We start from the raw sequence: 12620 nt of genomic DNA on the forward strand, positions 1-12620 counted from the left end.
ACTGGTGTATAAGGGCATTCAAAACATTGCCAGTAATGAAGGAATGTTTGATATAGATTGTATTACATCTAAACAAAGCAGTGAAACATCGAATATTTGAATTGCAGAAATCAATTAAGCCACCTTTAATTCTATCTGGAATTGTTCCTATAAGGTAAGAAAATGACTGTTGAGCTACCGTCATAATAATAAATGGGAAAGCAAGACCATTGATTAAATGTAAACTTAATGGTTGGACTTGACAATCGTTTCCAACCTAAATGATTCTATGATGTGTGTTATCTGATAAAGGAGGATAAGTGTTATTCACAAGCACCCCCAGACTCTGGTTTGATCACGCTTTTCCCCTTTGATACTGTTGTGGTTTAACCCGGCTGGCAGCTAAACACCACACAGCCGTTCGCTCACCCTCCCCCCTCCCTCTCTGGGATGGGGGAGAGAAACGGGAAAGTGAAGCCTGTGAGCTGAGATAAAGACAGTTTATTAAGACAGGAATATAATAATAACAATAATAATAATAGTGATAATGATAATAGTATTAATAATAATAATGTGTAAAAAACAAGTGATGCACAATGCAATTGCTCACCACCCGCTGACCGATGCCCAGCCTATCCCCGAGCAGCCGGCCCCCCACCCCGGCCAGCCACCCCTATATATTGTTTAGCATGACGTCAGATGGTATGGAATACCCCTTTGGCCAGTTTGGGTCAGCTGTCCTGGGTTTGTCCCCTCCCAGCTCCTGCTGCACCCCCAGCCTGCTCGCTGGCAGGACAGAGCGAGAAGCCGAAAAGTCCTTGGCCTGGTGTAAACACTGCTCTGCAACAATTAAAACATCAGCATGTTATCAGCGCTCTTCTCATCCTAATCCAAAACATAGCACCCTACCAGATACTAGGAGGAAAATTAACTCTGTCCTAACTGGAACCAGGACAGATACCCTGAAATGAAGTGTTGGTGACAGTTTCTCAGGATGGCTCAGTACTCCAGTTTTAATATTACCACATTGTGAGGAATGGTTCACATGAATTGTTGAGTATATAATGAAAACAGTGGGTATATAAGTAAATGAGTTGTATGTTTTTCACGTAATTTTGGATGTTAAAATACATTCAACATCACTAGGGCAGTTATAAGTAACGAGAAAACAGATGAAGAGATGAAAGAAAATAAGTCTTAATGTATCATACACTACAGTCCCTGAATCACAGAATGCTTGAGGTTGGAAGGGGCTTCTGGAAGGGACTTGTCTAACCCAGACAATATGCTCAGGCAGCATTTGGATCTGGCTGGAGAGGATTTTTCTTTCTTCACAGCAGCCTGTATATTGCTATGTATTGGATTTGTGACTGTAATAGTCTTGATAATACAGCAGTGTTTTGGGTATTACTTAACAGTGCTTGCACAACATCAAAGCTTTCTCCCCTGCATGGTAGGCACGAGTAGAAGACTGTGAAGAGATACATCTGCGACACTGGACCCTGACTGTCCAATGTCATTCTCAGCAATTAATTTTTTTTTTTTGTCTGCTTGCAGGAAGTGGAGAGAAATTGCCTCTGCATTATTTGTGTTTTGGTTGGTTGGTTGGTTGGTTTTTAGTTTCTCTTTCCTTCATGTATTAAACTATCTTCATCCATGGGTCTTCTTGCTTTTGGCCTTCCTATATCTCTCTCCCTTTCCACTGCAGGGATAGAGTGAGCAAGTGGCAGTGTGTGTTCTTAGCTGTCTGGGTTCAAGCCACAACAGTCACCTGGGTAGATTAGCCCAGGTCACATCCAGGTGGATTTTGAGTATTTCCAAGGTTGGAGACTCCACAACCTCTCTGGGCAACCTGCAGCACGGCTCAGTCACCCTCACTGTCAAAATGTGTTTCATTATTTTCAGAGAGAGCCTTCTCTATTTCAGTTTGTGATCCTGGCTACGTCCTCTTTGTACCGTCCCTTCAGATATATTGATGAGAAGTCCTGAGTCTTCTTTACTCCAGGCTGAACAGTCCCAGCTCTCTCAGCCTTCCCTCACAGAAGAGATGCTCCAGTCCCTTAATCATCTTTGTGGCGCTTCACTGGACTCTTACTGGTAGCTCCATTTCTCTCTCAGTACTCCAGGCCTCAACAGTGCTGTGTAGAGGGGAAGGGTCACCTCCCTCCACCTTCTGGCAGTATAGTTATGCAGCCCAGGACACCACTTGCTTTCTTTTCCGAAAGAGCATATTGCTGGAACATGTTCAACTTGGTATCCAAGCTTCTTTTCTGCCAAGGGTACACTCTGCCCCCATCATCCAGATCATTAATGAAAATGATGAACAGGATTGGACCTAGTATTGACCTGTGGGTTACACTGCTATTTACTGGCTTCCAACTAAACTTTATGCCACTGGACATTACCATCTGGGTCTAACCATTCAACCAGTTTTTAATCCATCAGATTGTTTTCTCATCCACTCAACACCTCAACAGATTGTCCATGAGGATTTTACAGGAGACAGTGTTGAAAGCCCTCCTGAAATCTGGGTAGACAATATCCACTGCTTTGTTTTTATTTATTGAAGCAAAGCCATTTTGCCACAGATCATCAGGTTGGCTAAATATCACCTCCCCTTGGTGAATCCATGCTAGATACCCCCAGTCACCTTCTCGTATTTTATGTGCCTGGAAATGTTTCCCAGAATTAGTTGTTCCATCACTTTCCCAGGAATTGAGGTGAGGTTGACTGTCCTGTAGTTCACTGGGTACTCCTTCTCTCCCTTTCTGAAGATGTGAAATCATCATGAAGGTGAAGATGAGAAGGCATTAAGTACCTCAGCTTATTCCTTGTCCTGTGTTACCAGGTCTGCTGCTGCAATCAGCAGTGGGCCCACACTTTCATGTTTTTTTGTTTGCTATTTATGTACTTGTTTATATCATGCTGCATTGTCCCTCCAGTACATATCAGGTTGGGTGAAGATCTTTTTGAATAACTAAAGCAAGATTTGTTTTTTCTTCTTACTTCTTCTTTATTTCACCTCTTCAGATACGCAGGTTTTATTTTGACTTTGCAGTAACCATGTCAAGTACTCTATGATAGTGCTATTTATTTATTTATTTATTTATTTATGATTCAGGTGGCAGTTAATTCTCTACCCTCACACTTTTTATAACAGTGTTATTAAAAAATAACAGTGTTATTTTTCTACTTAATTAACTGGTCAAGGTGGTCATACAAGGAGATATTGTAGCTTTCCAAGAACAAACGTAAACTGTGTTTTCTACTGTTCTGGTCCTTCAAGAGTAACCTTGTAGAGGACGTTGCGTTGATGGTCAAAGGAAGGACATGATACTATTTCTTCAAATTCTCCAGAATAATATTTTTATTACTATTATCATTTTTTCAGCAGTTCTTTTTCCTTGCCAGTGCTCAGAATTCCATGATACATTATGGACTTGAATAGGACACACTATTTAATTGTGAATAGTGACTCACTGCAGCCAGGTTTCCCACCCCTACACAGGTGCCCTTTTACTTGACTGCACGGACCTAACAGGTGCAGACTCTGATATGAGTTGGCACAGTAACAGAGGGTCCCCAACAACTTCAGTATAAGAAAATTCTCTTTCCAGTATTTTTTCATCCTAAGGATTGAAACAGCCTGAAACCAGCTTAGCATGAGGAAGCTCAACCTTGCATTTAAAAATTAACTCTGAAAGAAATCTCTTTCATCATTTTTTTTCTTCCCTTGGTTTCTTTAATTCCCTTAGTTTCAGATATAGATCAGAACCCCTGGGTCTATGGGACCTTTTACAAGGTTTTTCTTCCAAGCTACAAGAAATACTTAAGACTTCAAAGAAAATACTCTTCTAATTATTTATAGTTTCCTTCCATTTTTTAATTAGATATTATGGAAGACTGGAAGAACAAGGAAGGAGGAAGACATTGGTAGATGGCATTTTTTTATATGTTCCAGTGTTTTTTCAATCTGTTTTCCCCTTTACCAGATTCACTAAACAGGGAAAACAGATAAGAACAAGAGGAAGGGCAAAAGTAGGGAATCAGTGGAGGCCATGTCATTTGCTGGCAGCAAATGGCTGGTAAGTATTCAATTAACCTGCCCTGTTCTGCATGATGATGTAGTAAAGCAATCAAGAAGTAAAAAATTTATCTATGGAGTGGAAGGTAGTGGAAGGTAATGACATGAGACCTACCAAACCATATTGTTTATTGAATATAATGCATCTGCCGTCATACTGACTCTTTAGTGATCATTTATAAAATTAATACAAAATGAGAGTTAGCAAGTAAAACAAATCTTAAGCAAAGACTACATTAAAATACAAATAACTGAAGTCTTCTCAGTAACTTTGATAAGATCAGCTATGACTTTCTTCTTTTAATATGAGATTTGCTATAAATCTAGCACTTCTATACCCCATATATACCCTTTTCTAAGAGCTACAGATATGGAAATGTTACAACATTGTTGCACCCAAACAATTATTTTTTTTTCACCCTAAACTGATCATAAAGGAAAAAAATAGAGGCAGAAACTGTTCAGCAGCACACATAAAAGTTTGGTTTAATTTCATTCTGTATACACTGATTGTAATTGATCATTTTTTACCTGTCACCATTGCAATACAAATTAAGGTCCAGGGAGGACAGGATGCACTGTCTGTAATTTCCTGTGTCTTAGCTTACTGGAGGTCTTGCAAATCTTGTTTGAACTTTCCTGAATTAACACTGTTTGAAAGACAACTGGAATATCATGTACCTTAAAATTCCTGATACTCACTTTGCAACATTTATCTCCCTCCCAACACAAATTTCTCTGGCAATTAATTAGTATGTAACTGAGTAGCACTGCCAGCCTACAGTGAATACATATGGATGGTCTATGTTCTGCAAATTAATCCTATGAATCATGAACCATCTGTAAGAATGGGCTGAATACTAAAAAATATACTTTTGCGTAAATTATTTGGTGACTGCTAACAGTATTTGCTGAATAAATTATTTCATGAACATTATTCAGTCAGCTATCAAGACAGTTGAATAACTTACTTGAATAACATACAATACAAAGTAAAAATTGGTAGCATATGTCTGATTTTTTATTCTTCAAGATATTTATCAAAGAAATGTGGTTCTGCAGTTGGCCATTACTCCAAACAGGTGAACCAAATTATTGTTTTCTTCAGGCTTAAATTGGATTATAGCTGTCAGGACTTTCTAGATATTGATAAGAGGAAGTCATTAGTTTCAACATCCAAACTTCCCTCAGACTGTCAGGGACGTTTAGAATGTGGTGTGGTCTTTCTTCTGAAGTTGTGTAATCTGTAGTATCAGCACAACTCTGAAATAGGCCAAGAGATGCAGGGACCCAATGATTTGTAAATACCTAAGTTATTATTACATACATCATAACAGAAACTGTCTTTTGTGTTTCTACTCAATACTTTTGTCTTTAGACTTTGTTTGTTAGTACTGGTGCTAGCATTATAATTGTTGCAAATTTGGTATAATAATCAGCACTGCCATAAGCACAGGAAAAGTTCCTGGAAAAATTTGGAAAATTCTGACCCATTTCTTAGGCAAGCAAATGCAGCTCGTAAGTCAAATATAGTCATATTCAGAAGACCTCTCAAAGTCTTTGACCCCTCTCTGTCACTCCGGAAAAGTCTGATACTTGATCCTTCTTTCTCTGTCACTGAAACATATCTGACCTGGAAAGCAGCTTGAAGGCACTTCCACTGATTCTGAACTTGGTGGACTCACTCTTGTTGCAGTTTTCATATTGATTAAAGCAGTCATTGTAGGCTTTATCCTGAAAGAAAATACTTATGACTTGAGTAACATTTGAAAACCTAATATTTTGCCCTTGGAAATTAAATATTCTAGTTAAACAGACATGGGTGTCCAAATTTTTCCAAAAATTACTGAGTTCTAGGTGGTCTTGTAGCACTAACCTATGTTGGCAGTTACAGTAACTATTTTCCATTTGTGTAACACCTGTTACCACTTTAGCAGAATGCATTGAACTACAAACTGAGGTTTTCCTTTCAGTAAATAAGTACATAACTGCACAATTTTTCCACAAAAGCTGTCTCCAACTGTCTTGGATGACAGCAGATGATTTACAATAGATGGACTAGGTTGTTACAGATTTTTATTATTATTATTTTGGGTTCATCTTCATGGATCATATCTAAAGGGTTTATGTGATTATGCCCACAATGTTTTCCCTATTAAGCTCAATGAGTTTCCATCAGGTAAGGAGCAATTTCTCCTGCCACAGAACTACACCTGATACAGGCTACACGAGCACTTGAATAAACAGCTTTTTCACAGAAACACAGAATCAAAGATTGGTTGAGGTTAGAAGGAAACTCCAGAGGTGATCTGGTCCAACATCTCTGCTCAAGCAGGGCCACCTGCAACAGGTTGCTCAGGACCATGTCCAGGCAGCTTTTGAAGATCTCCAAAAAGAGAAACTCCACAACCTCTCTGGGTAATCAGTATTGCATCACCCATACAGCACAGAAGTGTTTCCTGGTGTTCAGGCAGAGCCTCCTGTGCTCCAGTTTGTGCCCAGCGCCTCTTGTCCTGGCACTGGGCACCACTGAAAAGAGCCTGGGTCTGTCTCCTTTGTGTCATCCCTCAGGTATTAATGGACAGTGAACAGATCACCCCCAAGTCTTCCTTCTCTGGGCTGAACAGTCCCAGCTCTCTCATCAAGGGAGAGGTAATCCAATCCCTCAGTCATCTTTGTAGCCCTCTACTGGACTCTTTTCTGTATGCTCATGTCTCTCGTGTACTGGAAAGACCCAGAACTGGACACAGTACTCCAGGTGCAACTTCACCAATATTGAGTAGAGCAGAAGGATCTCTCTTGACCTGCTGGTGATACTTTGCCTAGTGCAGCCAAGAATACCATTAGTCTTCATAGAGGCAAGGGCACACTGCTGTTCAACTTGGTGTCTACCAAGATTCTTAGGTCCTTTGCAGAGCTGTTTTCCAGCTGGGTGGCCCCCAGGAGGTACTGGTGCCCAGAGTTGTTCCTCCCCAGGTGCAGGACTTTGCACTTCTCCTTGTTGAACCTTTTTTACAAAGCAAAGCCATAAACTTTTTTTTTTTTTCTTAACCCCCACAAAATATACAATATAGAGCATTTGTACAGCAAACAGGCAATTAACAATAGGTTCTTACTGCCCAGAAGTCCATATTGTTTGATGTTAACAATAAGTGAAATTGAGAGGTGACATAGCCCACCAGTTTTGCTTAAATCCTGCTTCAAACAGTTAAGAAAACTGTAGAAAATAAAGTTATATGTGTGGATTTCACGAACAAAAAAGATTTTTAGTAACTTGATACTCAGTTAAAATCTTTGGCTGAAACAATTGACGGATCTTTTCTCTGACCTTGAAGTGATCAATGAGTCATGCACACAGTGTATATGACCCTGAGGTTAAATTTTCTTTAAACTAAATTGTTAATCTGACATACTAAATAAAGATAAACCTTTTCATCTTGTACTGGAGTTAATAAGACAATTAGCTAACTCTGGAGAGAGATTTACATTTCTTAAAAGACAATATTATCTTTGGACAGAAGATACTGATGTTGGTCCACATCACACCTGCTTTTGCTGGCATTTATCTTTAATGGCCGTGAAGTTAGTAGATCACTGAACAGTATTAAATAAGGTTTAGAATAATGATGAGCTAATATGTCTGTTTTACACAGGAATAATATTCAATTTAAATTAGATTTTGATTTCAGCAGAAGAGTAATGAAAGTTTAAAAAATTATGCATGCATGGTGAATTATCTATTAAGATCTTACGCTTACTAACCTTTATTAGAATACAGTAATTCATTCAGATGACATTATGAAAAATCAGTACCACCAGTTTCAAAGTACAGGGTTTAAAAATATTGCTTTTAAAAGACACAGCAAAAAAGTTGCCTATTCTTTCAATATAAGTACAGAACAGTATATATTCCATTACCAAAATACTGGCTAAAACCAGTTATGAAATAAGCAGCAGAATTAGAGATTCATATGGTGATGACATTTAAAGATTGTACCTGTATGCAGCCTATATGTGAAATATTGTAAACACTGTATAAATGCATAGAAGAGCACAAAGCCTGTGTCAAAAGGTTTACAGTTTAATGACCTGGAACTTCTTCCTTTTGAATAGTTGCAACATGAATGAAAAACTGCTTGCAACAAGATCCATTAAGTGTACTTTAGCAATGACAGGGTAATCATTAGAACAGTAGGAAACAGCATACGAAAGATAACAAAGGTAAACATCACCAAAGCAAACATTTTCAATGGCAAATATAATACCGATATTTAACAAAACAACAGAACAAGAACAAAATCAGAGAGCTACTTTAACATGCATTTTATTCTCTTCAATATGTTATTATGATATGACTAAAGAAACGTTGAGATGGAGAAGGTTCACTGCTCTTCCCCATGTCCTATGTAGTTCTTTACCTAGACCATAGCTAATTGACAGAATACAGTAAGTAAGTTGTTAGATAAATCAACACGCTATACTTTGGAGATGGTTGATGGCATTTATGCTATGTGATTTTTTTTTTCTTTTTTGTGAGGAGCAATTGGTAATTAGTATGGATACTGTTGCTGCTCTCTATAGGCCTAATCTGCTTGGGGAGAAGCAGAACTGTCAGACTGGAAAGAGCAAATGGGCCACAAATCCAGCTGTGTTGGAAGGCATGCTGTTAACTAAGTGCTTGAGTGGAAGACTCTTTGAGCTTTAAGGTTGACTCTTGCATTAATTTCCAGATTGGTTGAGGGTGTACTCAGCCTTTCTGACCCTTTGTTTCCTTGGGTGAAAGTGACACTGATCTTAGGTGTAATGGTTATATCTACCAATGATTGTTCTAAGGATTATGTTTGTGTTAAGTGAGAGATGTATTACATAAATTACAACAGTTGTATTAAATCTTTGTGACTTGGAGCAGGAAAGAAAGGTGATCCTGCAAGCCTTGACTCTAGTTCAATGCAGCATTATGCAAAAGTGTAGTGCCAAAAAAAACCTGCTGTAGAACCAAAAGTAGCGTGGCTGTGCAGTTGCAGTGCTGTGCAAAATATGGAAAAGTATATCTTGGGAATTTGGAAATATCATGCATTTAACACGACTTTGCTGCTTTGATGCTACAAAGTCATGGAGTCTGGTATGTTCTGTGTACTGTGCACATATGTATTATGTATATGCATTATGTTACATGTTCTGCATAAAAAAAAAATCACTTGAATGAATAAATTTAAATGGACCTACATCATCCCATGCTTTTTCACTTGATGTTCCCCACGAGTGCCTTGTAAGTGAAAATGTCCCAAACGGAAAACCTGGAATTGCCAGTTGCGGAGTGCAAATAGATGGCAATGTATGTGTCAAGTGGGCATGTAACACTTTCTCTTTGTATGGTACAAAGCTGGACATAATGACACAGCATTTGAAGTCTTTGGGATTTTGTCATTTCGTTGTTTTGTTTTGTTCTTAAGAGAAAAGGAGAATGGAAAATGAAAGATCTATGAATAGACCTTCTAGGAAGGATAATGCTAGGCTTGGAATAAAGACCTGCTTTCCAGAATTAAAGTGATAAATCTTGAAAGAAAAATGACTTAAGAATCTGCAATAGTTACATATGGGGTTTTAGCAACCAAAATTCTGCTTCAGAGAACAAATGAAACATGGGAGATAGGCAACAGTACAGCCTTCGTATACATAAAATAATACTCCTTAAGTAAACATAGATGGGAAATGTATTAAGAATAAGAATCACGTACTCAGTAAGAATCAAGTACTCAGGCATTACAAGACATGACATAGAAACATATGCTCCATTCCTACAGACCAGTTATAAACAGAAGGCAAATGCAGAGTGTCATTTTCAATTCACATAAATATTCTTCAAACTGGAGATTTCAACATACGCTGCAATTCTCTTATGTGTACTTAGAGCCCTTTTCTCTTTTTTATTTTTCCATTATTTTAATGCAAAGATTTCACCATTTGATAATACTATTATTACCAACACCTGAGTTGCAATTAAGTCACACAGTATATATATACCTGAGACATTTATATTGTACTGTGGAATAATTACCTTTGAACAACATACAGAGCTATGGGGTTTACTAAATAAAAAAGGAATTTTAGATCAGCTGGGATGATAAATTATTTTTCTTTGTTGGGTCTGAGTCTGCATTCATAAGGTTAAACATGATTTTTAGTCTCTGTGTTCCAGGACAGTGATTCTCATTTTCTGTTATTCCAATACCCTATGTGGAAAAGGATAAATATCTTTTGAAATCAATGTAGCACGGTAAATCACTGTCAAAAATTTTCAAGGTATTTGGTCACTGATTATATTTTATCATGTCTCTGTTCTTTATTTTCAGACTCAATCAATGCAGTGGACATACGAAATCAATGGCCTGCCTCCACAGACCACACCACCTACAAGGCCAGCAAAAGTAGTTTCTACGAGCGGTTACATAAGATCAGCCACAGTTCGACAGCGAAATTTCGTACGTGAAAATCTGAAGCTTACAACCACTGGGGTGTCCTCACCAATCAAGGGGGCACCTTTAGTCCTGAGGAAAAAATAGAGAAAAGAGAAAGCTGTGTTGTGGTTTTTTGTTTGTTTGTTTGTTTTGGGGAGGGTGGGGGGACACATGAGGTGGATACCTTTGTCAAATAAACTCAGCAAATACAAAGATGTGTTTTTTATATATTTTTAAAGCAGATATGATATGCATTGGTGGTATGCTTTATGTGGAGGACCCAGAGTGTCTCAACTCTAATAATGTTTTTTTCTATCAGGGATTTTAGTTGTGTACCTAGTGGTTCATGTATTTCATACAGATGTCAGCAAATTTTAGTAAGGAAAAAGGATTGAGTTGAAAAAGTATACATGGAAATTTGGGAATTTGAGTTAATGCTTTGCTTTAGAAGGAATGTTAGTTTAGTAGGGCTTTGATAGGAAGCCATAAAGAACGTTCTGTGTGTTGTTCAGTATATTACTTGCACACAAACCAAGCAGGCAAACTAATCCCTGATGTCTTTCATGATCAAATGCTTACCCAAATTTTGCAATACTTTGCTAAGGTGCAGGTTTACGTATCACATGTCCAGAGCTTGAATGTCTTTAGATTCACTTGCTTTGGAAAACGTCATTAATTTTGACATTTCTGCTTTGTCTAAAATAATTTTGTCCTGAGTTATTCATCACATAACACTTTCTTTTCACAACAAATTCTTAGGTTATTACACATAATATAGAATAAAAATAAAATGTCCTCCCTCCGTATTGATGTGCTGTGTAAATTTTAGAGTGCTTTAGAGTATTGGAGTATTGAAATATAGAAGGCTATGAAAAGCCAGTGAGGACTGCAGCAAAATTTTACTTTTTTTTGCTAAAATAAACAAACCAGAGATGCCATTCATATTGTGCTTCCATTTCCATTCTTCTCGTTCACAGTTGACATATGGGTGTTCAGACTTTCTTTGCTATTGATGTCATTAGAAAGTTAGATCTATGCAATCATGCTTTGTAAGATCACTGTATGGATAACTCCCACTGTTTTTTTTTTTTTTTTTTATCTTTGAGATTGTTTTTGCTGACTTTACTAACAGAATGTGAATTGTATTTGTGCCTTTATTTTAATGGCAGAATATCCTTTAACAAAAAGATAGCTTGGCACAGAGTAAGTGCTTTCTTGGCACAAATACAGAATGAGCATCATTGCTCAGGAATGGGGAGCCTGAGAACAACCTATGTAGGTCAGTGTAAATGAGCACCAATAAAACCATTTTACCGCTATGTGCTTGAGGATTTTGTTTATGCCACACATTTTAGAGAAGCTATTACAGAAAATGTTGGGAACATATAAAACAGTGATGGCACTGTTTAGTCTCTGCTTTTAATGCAGTGTGCCCCGCTTTGATCAGAAAACAGATAATCTGAACCAAGAATAAAATTTCCCTTACAAATTCAGTACACAACACATGAAAGATACTGTCCATAGTGATATTTGGTATATTTATAGAAAACATTAAGAAGCTCTTGTAACATTTATCTTATATGTGGCTGGGAACACAAGTACATCTAGATTTCATAGGAGAGCTCTATCTACGTGTGTAATTGAATCAAGTGTTTCTATTGACTGTAAGAAATGAGAATTTATGGATCAGAAATATGCAGTGGATTCACAACTGATTATTGGTCACAGTGTTCAAGAATAATTTCAGTGACAACTTTTCTTTGTTAAAGCTTTGTTTTCCTGTTTTTGCTTTTTAAAAGGTTTTCTTTCTCATTTGAAATCACAGCTTTTTGCGAGATGCTCAAAGCTTTATAATTCTATCAGAGATAGATGGTGGCATATAGGTTAATCACTCAGTTAAGTGTTGCTCACTTCAAAAAATTTCACAGTTAACTTACCTGCATTTTCTGTTACATCTAGTAGATTTTCAAATTCTCTCATACATTCAAAAATTAAAAAATCCATAGACAAATATTTATGCAGTGACATCTGAAGTGCACTGTAAAAGGTGAAGTTTAGTGATATTGTTTATCTCAGAAGGGAAGCATCAGCTGTGATTT

The 12620-nt window shown here is 37.5% G+C and overlaps 1 protein-coding gene across 6 annotated transcripts in view; it reads left to right on the top strand.

Moving 5' to 3' along the window:
* Window positions 1-12052, top strand: part of LOC308187861 (cilia- and flagella-associated protein 47-like) — a 307333-nt gene extending 295281 nt beyond the window's left edge. For all 6 annotated transcript variants that reach the window (XM_080576253.1, XM_080576256.1, XM_080576254.1 and 3 more), the window contains one exon: window positions 10417-12052. In XM_080576253.1, the coding sequence (XP_080432379.1) occupies window positions 10417-10626 (210 nt within the window). In that variant the 3' untranslated portion in view covers window positions 10627-12052. The remainder of the gene's footprint in view (window positions 1-10416) is intronic.
* The last annotated feature ends 568 nt before the right edge of the window (window positions 12053-12620 follow it).

This window comes from Anser brachyrhynchus, assembly GCF_964034855.1.
Source record: "Anser brachyrhynchus genome assembly, chromosome: 1".
In the NCBI taxonomy this organism is placed as follows: Eukaryota; Metazoa; Chordata; class Aves; order Anseriformes; family Anatidae; genus Anser; species Anser brachyrhynchus.